Source organism: Trichoplusia ni, chromosome 5 (assembly GCF_003590095.1).
Source record: "Trichoplusia ni isolate ovarian cell line Hi5 chromosome 5, tn1, whole genome shotgun sequence".
NCBI classification, from domain to species: Eukaryota; Metazoa; Arthropoda; class Insecta; order Lepidoptera; family Noctuidae; genus Trichoplusia; species Trichoplusia ni.
In genome coordinates, this window is record NC_039482.1 from 17,460,013 (window position 1) to 17,483,427 (window position 23,415).

At 38.0% G+C, this 23,415-nt stretch overlaps 2 protein-coding genes across 2 annotated transcripts; one reads left to right on the top strand and one right to left on the bottom strand.

The window, feature by feature from the left end:
• The first annotated feature begins 1,565 nt into the window (after positions 1-1,565).
• On the top strand, positions 1,566-4,601 carry LOC113493790 (putative nuclease HARBI1). Its single transcript, XM_026871811.1, has 5 exons — positions 1,566-1,953; positions 2,133-2,329; positions 2,657-2,786; positions 3,086-3,227; positions 3,591-4,601. Exons 1-5 carry the CDS (start codon positions 1,645-1,647, stop codon positions 4,226-4,228), a joined length of 1,416 nt encoding a protein of 471 aa, XP_026727612.1. The 5' UTR covers positions 1,566-1,644; the 3' UTR covers positions 4,229-4,601.
• Positions 4,596-21,610, bottom strand: LOC113493788 (AP-3 complex subunit beta-2). Its single transcript, XM_026871807.1, has 22 exons — positions 21,360-21,610; positions 20,834-20,941; positions 19,910-20,048; positions 19,310-19,470; positions 18,819-18,962; positions 18,316-18,421; positions 17,708-17,906; positions 17,085-17,194; positions 16,335-16,602; positions 15,782-15,890; positions 14,901-15,012; positions 14,170-14,416; positions 11,478-11,638; positions 10,663-10,754; positions 10,244-10,303; positions 9,653-9,788; positions 8,117-8,288; positions 7,120-7,328; positions 6,603-6,741; positions 6,177-6,286; positions 5,714-5,817; positions 4,596-5,507 (listed from the first exon to the last, which is right to left on the bottom strand). Exons 1-22 carry the CDS (start codon positions 21,464-21,466, stop codon positions 5,357-5,359), a joined length of 3,144 nt encoding a protein of 1,047 aa, XP_026727608.1. The 5' UTR covers positions 21,467-21,610; the 3' UTR covers positions 4,596-5,356.
• Positions 21,611-23,415: the final 1,805 nt, after the last annotated feature.

The following is a 23,415-nucleotide window of genomic DNA, read 5'->3' on the forward strand; positions in this document are numbered from 1 at the left end:
TAGAATGTCTCTTTAAAGTCCGCTTTTTACTAGGATCTATCAGTTGAATGTTAGCTGGATCAAGTCTTGTACAAATATTAAATTTTCAATTTCCTCTGCAAGACAAAATAACGTTTATACCGAATGGCAACGATAAGATGAAATTTATAAAAGCAGTAGAAAACTTTTAGCATAGGATTTACGATGCGAGCTATTTTCGTCCTTCCCAAACATACAAGGATAGGTCAACGACTTTATCAATGAACGTGTCAACATCTACCTACCACTGGGTATCCTATACTACGGTCTACATTGTGAACCCCCGACCAGACGGCGCCAGGCTCGTGACGTCATCATTGGACTGAGTAAATCACATTCCAGGTTTATGGTAAAAACAAGATTTTTTCTGAGACACTCAATATTTTTTTGATCCAATAAACTAACTCAAGCAAGAATCAACTATTGTTTAGGCTCCTAGTTTCTCTATTAGCGTACTGCTAAATGGCAATTTGAGATGTTTAAACAGATTATTAAATTTAAAAAGAAGTTACGAAATTTTTTATTGAATAAAACTTACTATAATATAAGTGAATTCCTCGGCGAAAAATATTTTATTACTTAGTTTATAGTTTTTTTAGATTTAGACAATTATTACATTTTAGTTTGTAAGTATTTATTATTAAAATTTGCATGCCTTCATGGCAAAATATGGCTGAACCATTAAAATGTATCTGTTTCACCTGTATTGTATCCATATTTGCGAATAAATTTAGCTTTATCTCTTATCTCTAAAAATAACGAAATAAAAAGGTATATTCGAAAAATAAGAACAGCTTAGAAATAAAATAACTGGTTTTCTGCTGCCCAACTGCCAAATGCAGCGTTTTAATGATTCATTGATTGCACTTTATTCCATTTAGGATAATTCTAAATGGTCGTCACATTCATGACCGTAATGCCAAGTGGAGTTTATAGACGTAAACCAAAACATACTTGTTAGGCAAGTATTCAATCTATATTTAGAAACTGACGAAAATGGAGGAATGGTAAACGTTGTCAGTAATTCTCCGCTTAACTTAAGGAATTGTCCTCTTCTAGTGGACATAAAAATAGAGCTTTATAAAGAAAATTAAATTATTAAATCACATAACAAAAGTGATGCCCGTAAGTTTTGTTAGTTCTATTTGTAGAATGATACAAATTTTAAAAAGCCAGGCCACCCTTGTTATTGCTTGGTTAACCGGAACATTCATTTCTGTTAAATTAAGATCCTATAGCGCACTTGAAATTCAGTACTGTAGAGGCCTTTTACAAGACTAAAATAGAACCGGAATGGTAAAATAAAGCTTAAATCCCAAAAATAATATTGAATGCAAAACAACCTCTTTATTACAGTAGCTAGCAAATATGCGTAAGACCATTTAATAAAAGTAATTTATTTATTGATAATACGTATTATCTTCATAGCTATTATTCAGCATAATTATCGTACATTGAATTTACATAAATTTAGAAAAAAAATATTACCTACAAAATCTGCATATTCTGTATTTACCCTTATTTTAGATATGGCAACATTTCCCAAGCCTGTCAAAGTCGCGTTTGCCAAACAAAAAACCAATCTGCGCTTATTTTATTTCAAAATAAACTTTATTCACAGTAAAAATGGCTGAAAAGCCGACGGAGGAAGGCTACATATCGGTAGTTGACGAAGAGCCTGAAATTTTCGAGTTGCTCAAATGGGATTCGTCTCACACGCAAAAACATGTACAACCACCGGGGCCTATTGAGAAACCAAAGAGTCCGGAAAAAAGAGTATCCAGACCTTCGGAATGTGACCCTTTTGATTTGAACGATAGCTCCTTTATGGAGATCTATCGTTTGTCTAAAGATTTAGCGCGGGATTTGTGTGAGGAATTAAGGCCAGTTATGCCTGATTCTACAAAATCTATCGAATTCTCTGTTGAAAGCAAAGTGAGTGTGCTATACACTTTTTTGTCGTGAATGTGGCTTCATGTATGGTGTATTTGGTGGTGCAGTTTCGTTTTCAAAAGCTTTTTACTATTTTTCTTAACGAATTCGAATAGAATAGAATTGAGCATTGTGGATAATATTCAAAACAATCTAAATAAACACAATCTTCTATTGTTTAGGTATTGGCAGCTTTATCATTTTATGCAACTGGGAAGTATCAGAAAACAATAGGAGGCAAGAGTGATCCAAGCATCACTCAGTACTTTGTGGGGACAGCGGTGTTACAAGTCACTGAGGCTATGAACCACCCCAGTATTGTGAAGAAATACATACACTTCCCACATTTAAGGGAGGAAAGAGATATAATTAAGGCAAAGTGAGTGATAACATCATTTATTTTTCTGATGTCCACTAAGATAAACAATCCACAGACCTTTGACATGACTGAATTTAACAAATGAAATACGGGCATGCTGGGACTTGGCAATACCACTAGAACTACCTACTAATCTATTTGTTTTAAAATTTTGAGCCATCATGGAATGCCTGGCAGATGTATACATGAAATATTTTTTATTATCAAACTTCACATTTGAGCATGTAACTGTAAGCATATTGTGAAAAGTACATGAAAAAGGATATGTTATTAAGAACCTATGGTACTGCTTTATAAACGCTTGCTTAAATAATAGTTCCTTTTCAGATTTTACATGAAGTATGGCATCCCTAATGTGCTTGGTTGCGTGGAATGCACACATGTTCCAATGGCGCGGCCAGAAGATGACCAGAAGAGCCATTTTAATAAGTCTTATCATTCAAAGAAGGTGCAAGTTGTAAGTATAGAAGATTAAATCTGTCTTTTAAATACAGATGTTTATGTATTTAAGTTTCAGTGGTCTTTCTGTTTTGTATGCTATAATTACCCTGAAACTCAAGTTATTTCTTATGTTGTTGTTTTAATGTTTGAACTGCTATTTTCAATGTTTCTAGTAATTTTTGGCAATACTAAGGCACCTTTACTTTAAGGCAATTGTTATATCTTTATGGGCTACTGTCATAAAATAAATACCTTACCTAATCAGTTTAATATTCCATACTAACCTTTCTCAAAGTTATGCCTCTTTTTTAACAGATATGTGACAGTAATCTGACCATCCTGAGTGTGGATGCTACAGCGGGCGGATCTTATACCCATGACAATCTGCTATATAGACATGCGGTGAGAGTGGACCTGGACTGCTTACACGTTTCTGGGGAACCCTGCTGGCTTATAGGTAAGTTATGAGAGTATAAACAAGGTCTAGTTTGTTTTGAGAATGCATTCAATGAGCGAATGCGTAGCGCAGACGCCGAAAAGCAACCCATACATCGCCTTATAAAAAATACAAAAAAACAACTTTCATAGCAAAACTCAAATTAACCTGGCTTATAATTGTTAAACAATTTTTTGTGCCTGTACTGAAATTTGAATGTGTTTGATAATACAGTTTTTTAATAATTTGAAATACATTAAGTTATAATTAGTCGGCTGTGCTAATGTAGATGTCGGATGACTCCGGTATTTCGGACTAAAGATGATATGTTTTTAAAATTACGAGTGCCGTAAAAATTTTCAATGTTGACTTCAATATTTCCAGGCGGACCTCACTACACGCAAAAGTCATATATCATGACCCCTATCCCGAAAATAACCAAGAAGTCTCCAGTATCCCCAGAAAAATATTACTCAAACATGCACAACCAAACATACAGTGCTGTCGTTGAGTGTATTAAACAGCTAAAAAGCAGATGGAAGTGTCTTCAAGCGAATTGCAACAAGCAGTTTGATCCAAAAACAGTATCCATGATGATTGTGGCTTGCTGTGTGTTACATAACATCTGTAATTTACGCGGCTTGCCTGTCATCCCCATGACACAGACTGAAGAACGTCTTGAAGCTATGAAACAGAAGGTAGCTAACGGGCCGATACCGCGCAAGCAGGTAGAAGATGCAAACGGTATACATGCAAGAGCGAGACTAGTAGAACGGCTATGGAACGAGCGCCGCGTCCTACCAGACTGTAGCGCTCCTAAAAAACGGATGGCGAAGAAGGATCGAATACTCGAGAACTATCCTCCGCCACCACAGCCGCAGCAGCAAACGCAACACCACCCGCAGCAGATGCACCAGACACACCACGAGGACTTGAGCAAGAGGCCCCGGATCATATCCATGACGACTCCCACTTACAGTATAGGGGTCCCCCCTGGCTGGGGGCACTACCCACAACATTAAACCTAGGTTTTACGTATTAAGGACAAGTAACAGTGAGATTATAAAGCAGCCAATTTTTGTTATTTGAATATGGTTAATAACCCTTTATGGTGCAGTGTTAAAAGTTCGAAGGACAAGGAACTTATTAGTAGTTTTTTTACTGTTAATTTAAAATATATCTTATACTTAGTTGAGTAGGATTAAACAGTATTTGTTTTTATATACTTTTTTATAGTGTTAAGCTAAATTATTATATCAAATAAACTTGACTGGTTTATTAAAAGACGTACATTATGTATAATTTTAAAATAAGTTTTCTTAATCTTTGAACCGAATCTCAAGGTATCTAGGATAAGTATGTATATGACTAGAAATAAAAGAATATTGCTGTATACAATCGTCGTATTTATTTTAAACTCTGGTTAAAGACAGCCCATAGAAGACAATTTCTTAATTTTGCTAATGTATTAATTTTAATTTTGCATCTCCTAATTTTGCTTTTATATTTGTTCTTAACAATATTTTGATTGTGTTAAAACTTTGAAAGTCTATATTATACTTTATATAATTAACAAATTCGAATATTTTATGACTTATTTTTAATTTAATTTGACTTGTCATGATGCAGTTATTATGCGAAACTTCAAAAAAAAATTACTACAGTCAAAAGTTGCGTGCATTTTAGGCAAATAAACTGTTTTATAACAAATAATAACGGGTAATTCAATGAGTAATTGTTATATTCATTACTTACTAAATAAAGAGGTACGTTTATATTATGTAAGTAATTCGAGTACCTATATCGAAATAGCCCAATCTGATCAGCTTCCGTTACATCTTGTCCTTTTGACCAATCATAAGCCTGAATAAAAGGTTTGACTTATTTGCCTTCAGTAATAATAAATGGAATACGATGAAGGTCACAATAATTGGAAATTAATTAATGTGTTGGCATAATCTTCAGGAGAAACGAATAGTTTCAATTGTGATCAATTGGGGCCCAGATCATAATGTCGAATCTACCAATTCCGATTGTAATCGGTCGAGTAAGTTTCAAACAACCAATTATGTGACATATGAACTCAAACGTAGCAGGACATTTTAGTTGATTGACCTTCCAGTGAGGGTATGAGCAAAGTCAAGGTCATCTTATATCTTAGTGAATGATTGAGCTACTTCGTTGGCTAGGAGCGAAGCTATCGCCATATTGGAGCAGCTGGCGGTGACCCTGCAGCTTTCTTCCTCAGTCTTCACTGATAAGAGCACCAGGTCTTGTGCCGACATCGTTCTGCCCGCGAATCTGTAAGTATATTCAGTAAGGTTTAGTTTTTGTTGGTCTATCATGATTATTCATAACGTTTGGTTATTTCAGATTTGTGAAATCTCTGTTTCTAGACAATTATTCTTTGATTTCATTATTCAAAGGATACAAAACAGAAAATTCGCTCAGATGAATAAAAGTGATAATTACAAAGCGATTGTAATACTTCCATATCATTAGCATACCTTAGGAATTCTCCAGTGGAGGTGATAGCCGCTAGGTTAGCAGTCTCGAACACGTGTCGACATATCGTTTGTTCGCTATCCAACTTCACCGCTTTTTTCTCACACTGAAATAAATATTATGTAAATAGAAATAAATTCACAGTCCTTAAAACATAATATTTATTTCTCCAACTTTAAGATACCTTTTTCCGATTAATTAATGTACTCTCAGACTAAAGTTTTTGGTTCCCTTTGGCCTTAAGCTACCTTCTAATGTGTTCTTAGAGTAACTTCTTTGGCATCTTTTTAGTGTTTTGTGATGAGTTTCAATTCTTTACTACTATGCATCGACCAAACGCCAGAACGACGGTTTAGTCAAAAATCTGACACTATACCCACTTCCTCCCCCGAGAGGTCGGATAGCATAGTACAGTATTCTCCCACTTTACAATAAAAGTAATAGTTGTGTTATTCCTGTACAAACCTCAGTCATTCCCCTGAGTTTCTTCTGCTCGGCGTCCCAGCGCGCCTCGGACATGGTGACCGCGCGCACCAGCTCGCCCACCGGCGGGGTTATCGATACTGACACCTCACCTGACGACACATCACGTATAAATTATAATGCTTATAATTTTGCCTGTAGAGGTAAATGAAGCTAACTCGATATTCAAGATCTGGCAAAAAAACGAATCAATTGTGAGTTAAATGATGGTGGGTAAGTAATAATCAACTGATAAACAAACTCATACATTTCTAAATTTATACATAATACAGATTATAACTACTAGATACAAAACAAAAGATCGTGCTCATCACACAAACATTAATTCTGGGTGGGAGTCGAACTCACGAACTCCAGTGTAGCAGTCACCAGACAACCAACCACTAGACCAGACAGTTATACACTTACCGACAGAGCTTATCATGGTGAATTCTATGGGCTGAATGGTGTCTGCGAAGTCAACGCCAAGAGTGACGGTGACCGCGGCTGATGGAGACAGCAGGGGCACTGGAGTGAACTCGTGGATGTTACGGGAGCCAGTCAGGGTCTGCGGGGCATAAGGTATAGATGTAAGTAATAGCAGCTAGTGAATGCCTTACTGCTCGGGCTCACTTTTACACATAGAAAAGGCTCAATCATATGTCTGTGCACGCTTAGTTTCCATTTCTGAGTCTGACTTTCTTTACGATTATATGTTTGATTAACAGGTCAGTTGTGTCTCTAGCGTTCTGTAAATATCGATTTCAGAATAAACTGAAGTCACATTCAAGTCGTCAGAGATATCGCGGTCATGTCTGTTGCAGTAAGCCACAATTCATAGTGAGTTGGTTCACTTCAAAATTTTTGTTTTTTTTTCATATCGATGACTCGTCATTTTTCCACGCGCGGGGCCAGCTTGCTGCTGGAGGGGGAGACAGGCACTGACCTTCTTGTGCAGCCGGATGTTGGTGACGTCGTTGCTGGAGTGGTTGGTGAGCAGCAGGTCTATGGCGCACATGGTGTGTGAGTACAGATGCGGCGCTCGCGGCCAGCGCAGGCGCGCGCCCAGCCCCGCCCAGCGCACGCGCGGGACCAGCTCGCTGCTGGCGCCGCCGCCGCCCGCCAGCGACGCGCTCACTGGCGTGATGCCGTCTGCTACACGGGGACATTCAAATTAATTTGAATCGGCTTAGCAAAAACCATACGTCAACGTCGAGTAGAGCAGTTTGCGTCACGATTCTAGACTTCGGCATATTGGCTGCGCAAGAACACGCTCTACCTCACTGACTAGGGTCCAGAGTGACGAGCAAAGGGGCTTGTCATCCGATTAAAGGACCTCGGATCAGACACATCCGGTGCTGCGAGAGTAGTCCGACGCGCTTCAGCGCTTCAGCACGTCAGCCTACTCAATATACAAAACGCTCCGATGGCTGGTAGAACCGCTTGAATTTTGGGCCAAGAATGCAATGCTTTACCATGCCCTAACATAAGACGAGGAACATGTAGAACTTCAGTTGAAGTTGAATGACGTTATTCAAAGCATTCTCTAGCCTTATCAAAAAAAGGGTAAGGATCGACAGCCTGGCTTCAAAATCGCGATTACGGTTTCGTTTTAAACGTTGTACAGCACTGCCTCGAGAGTCGAGAGGTATTGCGGCTACACGCGCCGGCCTTCGCTTAATTATACTAAATGTATTTTTATACACCAATTAAAGATTTTTCCAAAACTACTCACTTTTTTGTTACTCTCATATTCCTATAAGTACAAATATAAAAATTCATGCAATGTTTACTGTGATCACCGATTGAAAACTAAAAAAAAATATAATAGAGAGATATGGAAATAGTTCAGACGCTTTTTATAATCACATTTATAGAAACCCTGCAATGGAGAGATAAATAGTTATCAAAAATAGTTACGAATAACTTTAGTAGGTACTTACCATCCCCCAAGCCCGGCGGCGGCATGCTGGGCGGCGACAGGAAGCCCCCACAAGTGGGCGTCATAGTGGGCAACGAGCTGGCCACCTCGTCCAACTCCAGAAGGAGCTCGAGGTTGGACTTCTCGTTCTTCTTCTGTTCTTCCTTCGTGGGTTGAGTGTTTGAGTTGGATTGCTATAAGAAATGTTTGAAGATATAATATTATAACGAGACGTACTCTAATCGTATTTACAATAATTTCTTTCTTTCTTGTGTAGCCAGTGTAGCAAACACAAAGAAATGGGTCTCGCAACCAAAATTTAATAAGGATAAAAACGGAAACCCATAACTGAGTCTTGGCTGTCCGTCCATTCGGCTATTACCAAGCCGTACCTCATAAACCGTGTTAGCTAGACAGTTAGATGTTTCTGTTGCTCTATTAGAACAACTAATAAAAAAACCCGGTTAACAACTGTTTCATTTCATTTTTCAAAAAAGCAAACTAAGAAAACGTTCGTTAAACAGTTTGCTTTTTTCATTTTCAATCGCAGAAAGATAATTTGGACGTGTATGTCTGTCTGTCTGGCATCATAACTCCCGAATGGATCGAGAAATTTAATTTTGTTTGTTTTGTATTAAAAATGGATGATTTGCAAATGTTCTTAGACATGTTTAATAAAAATCGGTCGAGACGTTTAAAAAATGTGGGAGTGGGTAGTTCTTACCGTCAAGAGCTGTCATAAAATGGAATATTATAAATGTGAGTAGAATCTATTTAAATATGTCTTAAAAATGCAATACTTTTAAGTTTCTTACTATATTTATTTTAATAATCTATGGAAGCGAGCAGTGCTGCCAGCGTTATGCTGGATTATCATATTAAAATGATACACATAAAACCTTTTTGGTTTTTAACATTTTGCATTGGGTTATTTACCAGTCACCAGGTTAGTAATACGTTTCATGAAAGATATTAAAATGTGCTTAGAATATCTTGGGCAGTATTAAAACAAACACAAAAATAAAAGAAAAATAAATATTGCGCTCACATATTTATTTATACAAACAAATAAATAATAATACAATATAAATAAATACTTATATATATGCTATAACTAGTATCACTGTTCTAATACCTTTTGTTGATATCTATTTACTTAGCCCGTAGTTGTCTTATAATAACTTTCTTCAACTTAGTTCTGCAAAAAGGCATCTACTTACACATTGTCCTCCAAAAACCCATAGGTATCTACTCAAACATTGTACTACGAAACCCCATCTACTTAATCATTGTCCTACAAAAAACAATCTATTTAAACTTGTCCTACGAGAAGCCATCTACTACAACATTTTTCTACAAAATGTTTACTTACAATATTGTCATTCAATAAAATCTCTTACTATAGACTACAATATTTCAATATAAAGACTCCCCAATGTATAATATTATCATTGACTGAAGTCTTTTACGTCAAACTTCTATATTTCAATATACACACATTCCTACAGTACAACATCTACCTACACCACGTCCTACCTGCAGTCTATTCCTTACGTACCTTTTTATCGCGTGTGACTTCATTCTTCTTGCTGGGCTCGTCGTCGCTGCTGTCTGCAGACACCTCTGAGTCGCTGTCCGCCTCGCTATCGGACTCGCTGTCCGATTCACTGTCGGAACTCGCTGAGTTTGATGATCTAGGAATAAATGGAGGTAAGGATGCAATCAATGTTATGAATATAAAATATGTTGTCGTCTACCAAAGGTCAAGAACAGGACTTATTCAGGCTTTGGATGTCGATCTGTTGCGCTTGGGATGCAAGCAATACTAGTTCAAAGCGCATCAACGCGCGTACATGTAAAAAACGCCATCTCTTGAGGCGATTTTTTAGAGTAGCGATGCTATCGCAGTCTTAATGTGGTCGTTAGTGGTCTGCCCTCACCTACATAACCTCAATTTAGCTAGCTAGCGGGGAACAGTGATAAAAGTACTCAGTCTCGGTCATCAACAGTCATCTTCCCCTGTTGCGCGTTTGCATTGATAGAGTCGATTATTAAGAGATCAGAAATGGGTATGCGTAGTATAACTACAAAAAGTCCTTGCTGTCGAGAGGGATTAATTGTTTTAATTTCATGCAGTACAACAGCTCACCTGTAGTTATTTGTTTCCTTCGCAGGCTTCTCTTCTTTCTTTTCTTCTGTGCTCTCTTCTCTGTAGACAAAATACATTCATAAGATTCATCCTAGTTAGTTACTATCTACTACTACTTTTTGATCCCCAATTACGTTTAGAAAGTCAACAGTTTAAGACCTTATAATTCTTGTGTTACTGGATCATTTAGACAGTCAACTAATGGACTTTGGGATTAGAAAAAAATGATCAAATAACCCAAAAAAAGTTGGTTACTAGAGGAAAGTCACTAGATGTCGCACACGTCGCTGTAAGACGTGCAAAAAGAGTAATGAAAAGATTTGAACTTTCGCTTATTGACCTCGGCGGCTTAACGACTAGTACGTAGTAGTTTTTCAAACTTTACTGTTATATTGACCTTAATAAGTACAAATACTTACTCTTCAGAAGACTCTTCAGAACTGCTGGCTTCGGATGAAGAGGAACCCGAGCCAGAACCACTGCTCTCAGCCGAAGAGTAGAATCTTATTTTCTATACATTAAAATATGAAATATTAGAATACAAAACACTAGTTAGACAACTACTCTGAGTGAGAATTATACAGTAGAAGATTGTATGTCAAGACGAAATCCTTTTTTCTTTCACACCTACCAGACAACACGGCACATGTACTGTCTACTTCTATTTATTGCTTGAGTTGAAAGCGAGTCTGTTCACATTGGACTTTTGATTTTACTTTTGGCATGAACGCGCATTTTTTGCACTATTTGTCAACAATATTTCAAAGTACCCAAGCTGTGGTCAAAGCTGTGTAAAAAAGTATAAAAAGAGATCCAACAGGCGAACTATTTTTGAATACTTCCGTTTGACGTTGTTTCAAATTAAATAGGGTATTATTTGTTATCTTATTTTTAGCAACATTTTGTCTAATATCTTTTATTAACTTTATTAAAGTTCCACACTGTTCGCTGTTGTCAACCACTTTTCCTATCGCTGGTCCGTTAGTAATCTTTATAAAATAAGTAGCTTATCTTTGTACTTTCTTTTGTGTTCTGTTTTTATGGTGTTTTGTGTATTCATATAGTAATAATGAATCAATGTATAATTGGAGTCCTGACCTGTTGGTCCCGCTGGTGGGTGGTGTCGGGCGGCAGACAGTCGGGCGCGGCCCGCAGCGGCGCGGCCTGCGTGGTGCGCGGGCTGGGCGGCAGCGCGCGGTAGTGTGTGTGTATCTGGCCTGCATGTATGGCTGACCTGTTGGTCCCGCTGGTGGGTGGTGTCGGGCGGCAGACAGTCGGGCGCGGCCCGCAGCGGCGCGGCCTGCGTGGTGCGCGGGCTGGGCGGCAGCGCGCGGTAGCCGCCCGCCGCCGCGCCGATGTACTGCGACAGCGAGCCCACCGTGAACGAACCGCGCTCTGCCGGCGAGGGAGGAAAGGGGGCATGACGTCTTATATACAACATGTAACAGAATAAACGCAAGACCTGAAAGTAGTTTGCTCAGAATCGGCTTCTGAATCGGTTCCCATCATTATTTATATGTGTTAATTTTCTCCAGAAATATCCTTCATTTAATCTAAATTAGGAGCACTGCGTAAAACCAACGTAATCAAATATTTTATTTAGGAAATTATAAGCCTTAGCTCAAAGTAATAAAAGCCCATAAAAATGCACGGCTGAATTTGTAGATCGCTAAATATCCATCCATACACACACGTAAAAAAATCAATACATTTTAGAATAAAGTATGATAGTGTGCGAAAGGTAAAATATTTAATTTAAGAAAGATTAGTCTTTATTTCCAAGCAATACGTCTTACTTAACTGCACAACCGAATTTGTAAAAATAACAATATCATTTCTATCCTTACCTACACACACACGTAGGTTTTTACATTTAAGCTAGTTTAATAAAAACATCACTTTAGGAAATTTCAAACTTATCTCAAAGCAATAAAGCTTTTTTAAATGCATTACTGAATTTGTAATTCCGCATTCACAATATTTTGTAGAGAAACGACAAAATATTAGAAAATCATAGGTACGTTTTTTGCAAACGCTAAATCAATATGAAAGAGCGAGATGCAATAATTTACTGACTTAGCCCTTTGAGTTCCCGCTTTTGTTTGATATGCCGCCGGCGCACGTGCCGCCAAATTAGTCATTCGCCGGCAACCGACAAGTGAATTACGCAATTTTGTTGTTGTTGTTTACGCGCGCGATGGCTTTCCGGTACAGCAATATCCAGTGTACTGAGATGGTGAGGACACTGGCTCGTTGCGACGATAATGTGGAGTTAGCGTGTCGAGTCTTCAATGAACGACATGGTACCAGAGTGAGCGCCAGGACAATGCTAGGTGCAACTCAGCGCCTGAGGGACTTCGGTACGTTTCGTCCTAACACGGCCTTGGATAGAGGGACGAATGTGCGCTCTACTCGTTTGCAGGAAAACATTCTCGATTATTTCGATGAACATCCAGAGAGCAGCACGAGGGAAGCAGCGTCGTTGTTTGACTGCAGCCACATGTACGTGTGGAGAACGTTACGTGCTGATGGCGAACACCCCTTCCATCTACGACGTTGTCAGGAGCTAATGCCGACTGACTACTTGCCACGACTGCAATTTTGTAGATGAACGTGTGGGCGGGAGTTGTAGGTACACACATACTCGGCCCTGTGTTTTTACCGAGGTTGACTGGAGATACCTACCTACACTTCTTGCAAGAGATATTGCCCCAGTTATTGGAGGAGGTCCCTCTCTCGTTGTTACGACGACCCGTGTTTTACCAACATGATGGAGCTCCCGCGCATTTCACGTGGAACGTTCGACGGCATCTTGATGCGGAGTATGGCTCTCATTGGATTGTACGTGGAGGACCTATACCGTGGCCTCCCAGATCTGCCGATCTAACACCGTTGGACTTTTTTTTGTGGGGTCGAACTCCCACTCTAAGGAATTAAATCGTTTTGTTTGGGGGTAGGGGTGGGTAAGGGAGGCATGACGAAATCATCTTGTTTTTTAAAAACGACTCCCGCACTAAGGTGTCCTTGAGTCGCAGGTGTTCTCACAAACGTTGAAATCACGTGCACAAAGACACTCAGAACAAGCATTAAGCGGGTATGGATCCCGCCAAACGTCGCGCAAAGTAGATTTGGCGTGATGTTAAATTGATATTGTGATACGTTTGGTACATTACATTCTTACACAGTATATGAAACCATACGCGAACGTATTTATTATTGTTTTGAGTAAATCTATACTTCTATACTAATATATAAAGCTGAAGAGTTTGTTTGATTGTTTGTTTGTTTGTTTGAACGCGCTAATCTCAGGAAATAATGGTCCAAATTGAAAAAACCTTTTTGTGTTGACTAGTCCATTCATCGAGGAAGGCTGTAGGCTATAAATCATCACGCTGCGACTAATAGCGAAGATACAACGGAAAATGTGGAAAAAACAGGGCAGGTATAAATCATAACTTATATCTTCTACCCACGGGGACGAAGTCGCGGGCAACAGCTAGTTTTTTATAAATTCTAATACAAATTTTACTGAAAACGTTTTTACCGAGTCGAACTGCGATCGACTCGCGATCCCGCCGCGTCTGCTCATGATTAAGGACTCCGGTTGGGTCCGAAACTAGTCGGGCTACCCCGATAAATACGCGTGAGTAAACCGTTACATCATTTAATAATAGATAATTATGATTACAAATGAGTTTGAACCTTTTTTGTTAGTCTGTCTTTCTGTTTGTTTAGGCTAATCTTGGAAATAGCAAGATATTTTGTTTTATTATATTATACTGTTAAATCAGTAATGATATTTATATTAACTTTTATTTTTAGCTGCAAACATTACAGAAAACCCAAATTTTGTCTACTGCGTGAAAACTTTACCGTCAACTTATACACGAGTAAATTTTTTTTTTGTCAATTATATAAAAAATTACCTTTAAAGCTACTATGCACTTGTGGTTTAGGTTTCCCCGGCAGGAACACTCTGGCCGTATAAGCCGGTAGTTGAGCGCCCTCCTTGGGTTCCAAGAAGCGTCGTAGCAGCCGCGCCCGGTCGCGCACGTCGTAGCTCGGGTCGTAGCGCGCCAGCGACCACACGTAGCGGCACATGGCCAGCGTAGCCGGCTGGGTTACGGACAGCTTTACTGCTAGGGACAGCAGTTGGAGTTTCACTAGCTCGTCCTATAAAAAAAAATACAGTAACATTGGCTCTACGAACAGTGTCTTATGGTCTGCCTATGACCAATTTGTACGATAAACTGCGAGCCAACGTGTTTGTGAATAAAAGCAACAAGCGACATTAGTTTTTATTGCGATTGGTCAAAGATACGTTTTTAAGTCGTACCTAACAATTATTAAAATATACATTATGGAAGCAATATATTTCAGGATTACATATTGATAAAGTATCGAGACCAAAGACTGATATTATTTTCTTTGCTCATCATCATCATCAGCCCATATTCGTGTTTTGCTGGACATAGGCCTCCCTAATCTCCCATATCTCATACTGTTAGATATTAGCGAAACCCATAACGACACCAGAATAAAATATACACTCATTGCAACATCGCTACAATACCTAATTTAAGTTAACAACTTGGAAAATCAGTAGGAAACTTGTTACAGATATTTTTTACTTTATAAAAAAATTACTATATCCAACCTGGTCTGCGAAGTTGGTAGCCATATGAGCTAGGATGGCGGCGGCCCGCGGGTGGCGGGCGCCGTGTTCTGCCACCAGCCACACGGCGGCCGCGCGGGCGCTACCGCCCAGTCTGTAGGGACACGTAAGTAAAGGGATTAGTAGTAAGCTGAGAGACAAGAAATGGAACATAGACTATATAATGAGGATGTTGAGGTCGAAATTCAGAATTACACAGATACAGAAATGTATAAGAGGTGTATCATTGACCATACCCACTAAAATAATAATAGTTTATTTATTTCAACACCAGCTAATACAAAATTTATAATAAAAAAAAATCCTATGAACTACTTATGGCCGGGAATCTATACACATACATAATTGTATCCTCTGCCTCCCAAACTAGGTAATCACCTGTATAGTGGGAGGTAGAAAATATACAATGTTTCATAGAACCGCAAGACAAACACTATTTTTTTTCTGCATTACACGGAAAGCCTGCTAAAAAAGAGAAATTACGCACAGGTGAAGAAAAAAGCCTTATAACAATATTTATACACCGTGATTTTTTAGTCGTCTTACAAAAGCAGCCCAGTTCATGTATCCCATGACTAGAACACGTTCATGATAAAAAAATGGTATTTATGAGATTTAAATAAATTTAAAATTATGATGCAATTCGTAGTGTTAGAAACACAGCTCTGTCGCGAGCGCGGTCCGAGCCTTGTAACGATGGAGAGGGGCGCGGGCGGCGGGTTTTTATCATTTTTAACAGGATTTTTCAGATTTCTCGTTTTATTTTTCTTCGTACCTATTATCTTAGTTGATGATAAAATGTCGTATACATGAACTGGGCTACTTTTGTAAGACGATTAAAAAATCACCCTGTATACGCGTACCTGTCAGATCGCAGCAGCTTAGCGGCCCTGGACACGGCGGCCCTGGCGGAGGTGGCGCCACCACCCACCACACGCTTCACAACCACCACCGCCTCGCACACCACCCACTCTGAGGATCATAGTGTTATGTTACTATACATAATTATGGATTTTTAGGATAAATTCTTTCAATCATAAAGGAAATCCGAAAAACATTTTATATCTCTTTTTCTTTCCATAAACGAAAATACATTTCATTTCCGAAAACAGATTGCACAATTTTACATGCATCTGTCATCATCATCTCGTCCTCCAAAATATCTATCTTTGGACATTTTCGCAGTCTTCTTTCTTACTTTATATGCCTCTACTAAACATATATTCAAAGTATTCATCAACAAAAGTAAAAAATAGATTGAAGTTCTGGTGTGTGAGAGAGAGAGAGTCATCTCAAGCGTTGCAATACATCAATCAATCAATTAGAGATCACATCTACTGGATGTTGGAGGATATTAGACTCCTCCAAAAGTATTCATTTCTACCCCTCACACACAAAACTCAAAAAACTACTAACCATCTTTACTGGACAACAGATGCAGTAGTCCATTCAAACATGTCTCCGTCTCAGTAGGTATGGCAACAGCGAGTCTCCCTATCGCCTGTATAGTGGCGCCGGCAAACGCCTTATCACTAGACGTGACGTAAGTCTGAAACTCCCTGAGGACTACTCCCGCACTGGACTCGGTCGCCAAGTTGGTCAGGATCTCCAGCTTCAGCAGCTTGATGTGAGTCGGATCGGAGTTGCGAACGAAGAAGGATTTTAGGAATGGTTCGAAGAGGGCCTGCGGGAAGAATATGTAGATAGACTTGGCTGTACGGATAGCCGAGTGTTGTGGGTTCGAACAATACATAAGACAAGCATTTGTGTAATTTACGAATGCGTTTCCTGAGTATAGATGTCGTTGTGCACGTGACTTGAATAAACATAAGGATTAAATTGCAAGAGTTGTTTTTTTTAATTTTACTATCCTAGTATAAAAAAAAAAATCTTAAGCGATTCCATTGTTTAACAACTTAATTGACGAAACAAAATACTAAAATTAGTCAGAATTAAAGAAAAGACCTTCTGATTATTATACAAGGTACAGGGGAATGGTTTACAAAGTATTTTTTTTTTCCCATCGCGTATCCTGGAAGGTATTTCTTAAAGAATTAAGCAGTACCTTTCTACACCTCTTTCGAATTTAATTAAACGAAAAATTAAATCGTTTGTGTAAATAAATAATTTGACATCGTCATAAACAATACCAGAAGGTTAACTCACCCGCCTAGTAACAGTGAGCGATGCGATAGAGTTGAGCACGACGCTCTGCACTTCCAGCGGCGCGCGCAGCAGACGGACCATCGCCTTCGCTACCGGCGGCAACTCTTGGACTGAATTAACACAAAATATCAAAGAAGTAAAGTTTGCAAAAATCGTCTTCGATGCTTTGAAATAAAGATTTTTTTAAAGAAAATAATACGAAAGCAGGTATAGCTCGAAGTTGGCTCAGCGCATAGGTATTAGCGTGTTATTATTGCAGTCTTGTGCCTTGCGCAGGTGTTCAAGCCTGATTTCTTAACATAAGTGGCGGAAGAAAGTGTTGTAGTGGCACAGTGATAGCCATGCCATTGATAGTTTCCTAATTTAGATTTTGGGACGAAATAAAGACTGAATCTATCCCTCTCACTGTCTTTGCCACAAGTTTATCGAGAAACTCTTATACCAGAAATTTGGTTGAAAGACATTAACTCAATATAATATTTTTTCTACCCTATGTATTATTGAGGTTCAATTGTCTTTTTGGATATTGCAGATTTCACGAATGTAGATTGTGTACAGCACCTAATCTCGTTTCAGGATATCGCGGTTAATTATTGGTCTATCTTTTTTCAGTTTCGAATTACCTGGTCCACAATGATAGAACAGCTGTGCGACCGCCATGACGACCCCCGAGTTCCTGCTCTGCAGCAGCGGCTTGGCGGCGCGCAGCAGCAGGCGGTGGTCGGCGTCCAGGCTGGGCGAGTGCGACGACTGCTTGCGAGGGGTGCCCTCGCTCTCCGACTCGTAGAACGGCTTGTCTGTATCACTGTCACTTGAATAGGTCTGCAAAGGGGGATGTTTAAACTTTAAAAGTGAGGTTAGAAAAACTGTTTTAGAGTTTTACTTAATATAAAGAACTGTTTAAAGATGTTTTTTTTTTAAAACCGACGCAAAATAAGTGGTATCAGAAGCTTGACGTGTCTGGTGAATGATTAAGAAGATGGAGAAGAAGGTGAATTATGTGAGAGAATTCTTACACATGATTGATAAAATCGGTCGAGCTATTTCAAAACCAAAATTAATATTGTCGGGCGTTTTAAAATATCTAAAAAACCTAATTTTCTTCTTTCGTCCCCCTCCTCATAAACTCCTCCCTAGGAACAAATTGTTACCTACATTTTTTCAAGACCGCGTATGATAGTGACGTCAATGGTCAGTAGTTGAGTACAAATACCTTATTAATCAAGCTTACCTCAGTATTGGGATCTGCAAAACATGTCTTGGCATACACGGTGAGCACATTGAGCAGGGTCAGTTGTCCCCACTCGTCCACATCAGCCAGTAGAGAGCATAGCTTCCTGTAGGTAAATGAGGATATTATGAGAACATGACAAGGTGTTTTTACAGGCCTTGAAAGTTTACTTTTTATCTAAAAAGAGATTATTCGTTTTATAAAAGAAATTTAAATGCAAAGTCGCTTTTAAAGTTCCTTTAGCACATAGCAAAATCTAGCACATTAAAAAAGCCTTAGATTAGGTATTTATCTCCCACACTGAGGAATTAGTTTCATTCATTTCATTAGCTTCCTTGTTTAGCGCCTTGTTACCCTAAACATTCAAATGACATGCACAAAGACCCAGACTATAGACAAGTGTTCGTGGATCACACCAACACTTGTTTCATATAGTAGTAGCTATAAAGCGGTTTTGGTGTGGTGACCTTTACTACTCGGCTATCCTAAATACTTCAACTTACCTATAACTTCTATGTATGAGGCTCATCCGTTCGCCGCAGACCTCAGAGAAGGCCATAGCCGCCGAGCCGACCACTAATGGCGCCTTGTCTGATAACAACTTGTCTATTATCGATACCAGCTCCTCTTTCTGCTCTGGATCGAGGCTGTTGAAGGAAATATCAATGAGCAACTTAGTAGGTACATATAACATATGCCCCATTAAGGGAAAAATGGAAGAAGATGGAGAGACAGAAAGTGATTGATGTAGAGAAGGCCTTTGTCCAGCATTGGGACTTACAGTGAATAATAATAATTTCTGTTCATTTCTTCTTATTTTATATGCTAATCTAAATATGTTAAAGTTACAGCTGCAGTTGTAATGTGTGAGACAAAGGGATACAGTCATCTCAGGTGTTTTAATATTAACAAAAACAATGTCTATATAATTATGTATGTAAAAACAATGTGATTCTAACTAGCAATTTAACATGTTCATATGCTTAAAACTTACCTGTACAACTTGGGTATGGCATGGGCGGCAGTCTTTCTCACATAAGGGCTCATGTCACTGGCAGAGTCTCGGATGGCCAGCATCACGATAGGTACTATCATAGGCACTCGAATAGATGACAGCACGCGGAGAGCACTCGCACGGATCAACTGGTTCGGGTCCTAGGAATAAGAAATGATAGCTTGGTTTAAAGGAATAAATTAACATAAAGTCATTTATCATGAGTCATAGCACTGTTCTTAGCCATACAAGATTAAGGGTACAAGAATTGGTCAAGTGGAAGAGGGAAGTGTGATGTGTGTTTCCTTTTTTTAGCTTTTGCGTAAAATGGATCTCTGAAATTTATGATCTGTGAAAATTTCAACAGATTGATGGACAACCTCATAATAGTTGTTTTACCCCAAAAATTGATAATTAATCTACATTTTAGGTAGATACCTACCGTCAACAGATGTTGACCTACCTACAAATAAACCAAGAGTGAAATTATCAATGCTTATAATATCTCTATGCAAATAGAGAATAAGATAAATGATGAAGGGATTCCCGAGAACTGGTTTATTAACACACCAGTTGTGTTCATACAGTAAGTAAAATTACCTTCAGAGCCCTCTGGAAAGTGCTGATGGAGAGCAGCGCCAGGTCCTGCTGCTCCTCAGCATAGCGCACCAGGTACACATACACCAGCTTCTTCACTTCTATGTTCTTTGATACCACATTCTTCACCACCGCTGGAAACCTGAGGAAATAGTGTCATATAGGGATTATTGGCACAGATTATATTTTAATAGTTTTGTTACTATATTATTGTGGCATTATGAATTTATTTCAACAAATGCATATTATTTTATTGTTTGCTTTAAATATAATTGGGTAGCCTGAAAATGTTGGTGGTGAAATATTGAATGCAAGTTAAGAAAATTGAGCTTATAATAGAATAATCTTTACTTTATTGTTGCAGACAAACATATATTGAAAAATAAACAATTGAGATGTTTCAGTGTTATATTAGACTAGCTGTTGCTCGACTTCGTCCGCATGGTTAGAAGATATAAGTTAGGAATCTTGAAACGAAAGCCCTCGGAGATTAATGTTTTCCCCGTTTTTGCCACATTTTCCATTGTATCTTCGCGTCTATTAGTTGCAGCGTGATGTTAAGTAGCCTAAAACCTTCCTCAATTAATGGTCTATTGAACACAAAAAGATGTTTTCAATTTGAATCAGTAGTTCCTGAGATTAGCGCGTTCAAACAAACAAACTCTTCAGCTTTATATATTAGTATAGAAGTATAGATAAGGTAATCTCAACTGTTTTTTGTTGTATTACATTGGTTTTATGAGATGTTACATTTATAAACTGAGTTTTTTAGATTAAAATAAGCACCAAGATTGTTTACCTGTTTCTTAAGTAGCTAAACAAATAGGAGTATAGAGAAGATACAGCACAAGCACACCATTGGTCATTTATCTTTTTTTGTTTCTTTTTTTTTTTAATCTTCTTCTTAATTAATATGGTGATACTTACAAGTCAGAAGCATCCCTGCCTTTTGCGATCATGCCAATAATTCTCTTCATAGCCTCCAGCTTGAGTGAGTCTTTTGACCCATCAAGCATTAGTTTTAAGTCTTCATTTCTGTTGAAAAGTACTTAAAAATCAGTTTTCTGTATATCTTAAGCAAAAATATTGTAAACATGGAATTTAAGGTCATGTTATTCATAGAATTAAAACAATATAGCTATGCTTTTTTTTAAGTTTATGACATTTAAAGTAGTTGCATGGATATTATGCTAATTTAGTTATTATTTATTCAGGGGGTGTAATGCAGGGATTATTAATTTATACACCAATTACCACAAAATAATGTTAACGTTAGGGTATAGAAAATGTGATTTGGGGCACCACGATAGGCTAAGTTAATTGATTGTTGGAAAATTCAAAGCTTTTTAGCACAGCTTGACCATCATATTTTTGACTCAAAAGGGTCTTAATACAAACTAATAAAAGATAGCATGTGTTAAACCAGCTAATCAAATAATAACCACTTATTTACTTTTTATAATCTGGTTGGAAAAACGCCCCAGACGCTGGATCGTTCGCCGGGTATTCCACCTCACCCATCACCACTTTATCATTATTATAAGACGTCGTTCCCGACATTTTTAATTTAATAATATTCAAAGAACTTCACTGCACACTTATTCCTATTAAGTTATTTGTGTTTAAACTTTTTATATCAGAGATATCGCAACATCTCTTTCACTTTTCACTTGTTGACGTTGGACAAGCAATGATATGTCAAATTTGCGTTTCGTTGTTCGTTACGTCAACAAATAAAAACTGTGTACAATTATAATTTTTAAGGCCATAGGTTTTTTGATAACAAAATAATTTTACGTTTTTGAAAAATATAGTGTATGAATAAAATTAAATAGTAGTCATTCATAAAATGACGCGACGATTTCGAAATGTTGTGAACAACATCAGAGTTAATAAATGTTCAATTATTGGATATCAACCTATAAATTTCGGCGTGTCCCTGAACTCATGTAACCTCGTTTAGATAAAACAATCGATGTGTTTAATGATTGTTGGTATTTTGCTGAGTAGATTACAAATTTGCAGTCCGTAAATTCGGTCCCAACGTGAAAATGACGCAACGCGAACATAAGAATATTATTAAATTCAGGGTTATAATTACTAGGTATCGTGTATAAAATTTCGTCCAAATCAATGATTCAATGGTTTTTGCGTGAAAGAGTTAAAAAAATCCATCCCTACAAACAAACTTTAACGTTTACCTATAGTATTAGTAGGATCACATTGCGATTCGGTCTTAAAGTTAAAAGTATTCCTCAGAAATACTAGATTTAAATCTTTCCTATATACCTACTATGTAGGTAATCGTCTTAAAGTCCTGTAATCGTCTTTTAGGTACTAATACTACTAATAGAATCTCTTTAGAATCTTTTATCCGTTACACGTGTATAAAGGTTTAAGTAATAATTAACATTTTAAATAGAAATCCTATTTCCTGCCTTTGAACTCAGTTATGAGAATTTATAATCGGCTGCGGTTTGATATGTTCCTGTTAATCTGTTCTTATTATAATTTCAATATTATTTCCTGTATCCGTTATTTTGTATAAAAAAGACTAATGGATATGGCACATTACTTTAAAATAGAAACTGATAATTTTGAACTAAATTTTGGGGTGGCTATGAGCACGTGATATATGTGCGGAACCCCCGCGACACTAGGACTAAAACCCTGATTGCGGGAGTCCTTTAAAACAATGTCCCCCACCGACTTAATAATAGATTTATTTACACGATTCAGCCAAAAACCTTTACTTCTTTATTTGTTCTTTTTTATATGTCTTTGAGACGTTTCTATCAGCATAAGAACGAGCCAAGGTTATGTTAACAATGTTCGAACTTTCTTTTTGCGTTTTCATTTAATAAGTCAACTGTGTCCCAATGCTGGGCAAAGGCCTCCCTCAATCCCCCCGCGATTCTCCACCCAGCTACATGGAACCAACCCACGCGGTACCTAAGTCGGCGATTAGATCGTCTCGCCACCGTCCATCCTGTGGCTCCCATTGTTTAGTGACATTTGCCCAGCGTTCACTGATTGATTGGTCATGGTGATTATTAATATGTGAAAATCTCTTTGAACTGCACTATCTTTAATCTACCATTGACATCAGCACAAGGAAAACAAACTAAACAATTAAGCTACGACTTGGCGAGCGGGCGTGTAACAAAATGACAGCCTGTACAAAATAAATGGTAGTTTGTTGAACTTCTACCCATTACGCAGTTGTTTACCAACTTATTTTGTAACAATGAACTTCAGTTCTCGCCTCGTAAAACCTTTTAGGTAACTTTTACAATAGGGATAAAAGTTTGTTCGGATATTTTCAAGGTTGTACAACTTAAATTTGATGTTATTTTCCACTGGCAAAGCTGTTAGCATTACCTAACATTTGGAACTTGTTACTTTTTGGACAGCGCAGAATTTGTAAGCGGATTATGCCAGTATTTCTGGTCCGATTTACTTGATATTATGTTGTAGTGCATATTTAACTTTAATGTCTTAAACTAATA

Excerpts from the sequence above, each read along its gene's own strand:
- LOC113493790 (XM_026871811.1), top strand. The coding sequence starts at position 1,645 with ATGGCTGAAAAGCCGACGGAGGAAGGCTACATATCGGTAGTTGACGAA. Across the intron at positions 1,954-2,132 it reads AATTCTCTGTTGAAAGCAAA|GTATTGGCAGCTTTATCATT; the intron begins GTGAGTGTGCTA and ends TCTATTGTTTAG. Across the intron at positions 3,228-3,590 it reads GGAACCCTGCTGGCTTATAG|GCGGACCTCACTACACGCAA; the intron begins GTAAGTTATGAG and ends CAATATTTCCAG.
- LOC113493788 (XM_026871807.1), bottom strand. The coding sequence starts at position 21,466 with ATGTCGGGAACGACGTCTTATAATAATGATAAAGTGGTGATGGGTGAG. Across the intron at positions 15,891-16,334 it reads TCTGTTGTCCAGTAAAGATG|AGTGGGTGGTGTGCGAGGCG; the intron begins GTTAGTAGTTTT and ends TATGATCCTCAG. Across the intron at positions 6,742-7,119 it reads ACATCCGGCTGCACAAGAAG|ACCCTGACTGGCTCCCGTAA; the intron begins GTCAGTGCCTGT and ends TATGCCCCGCAG.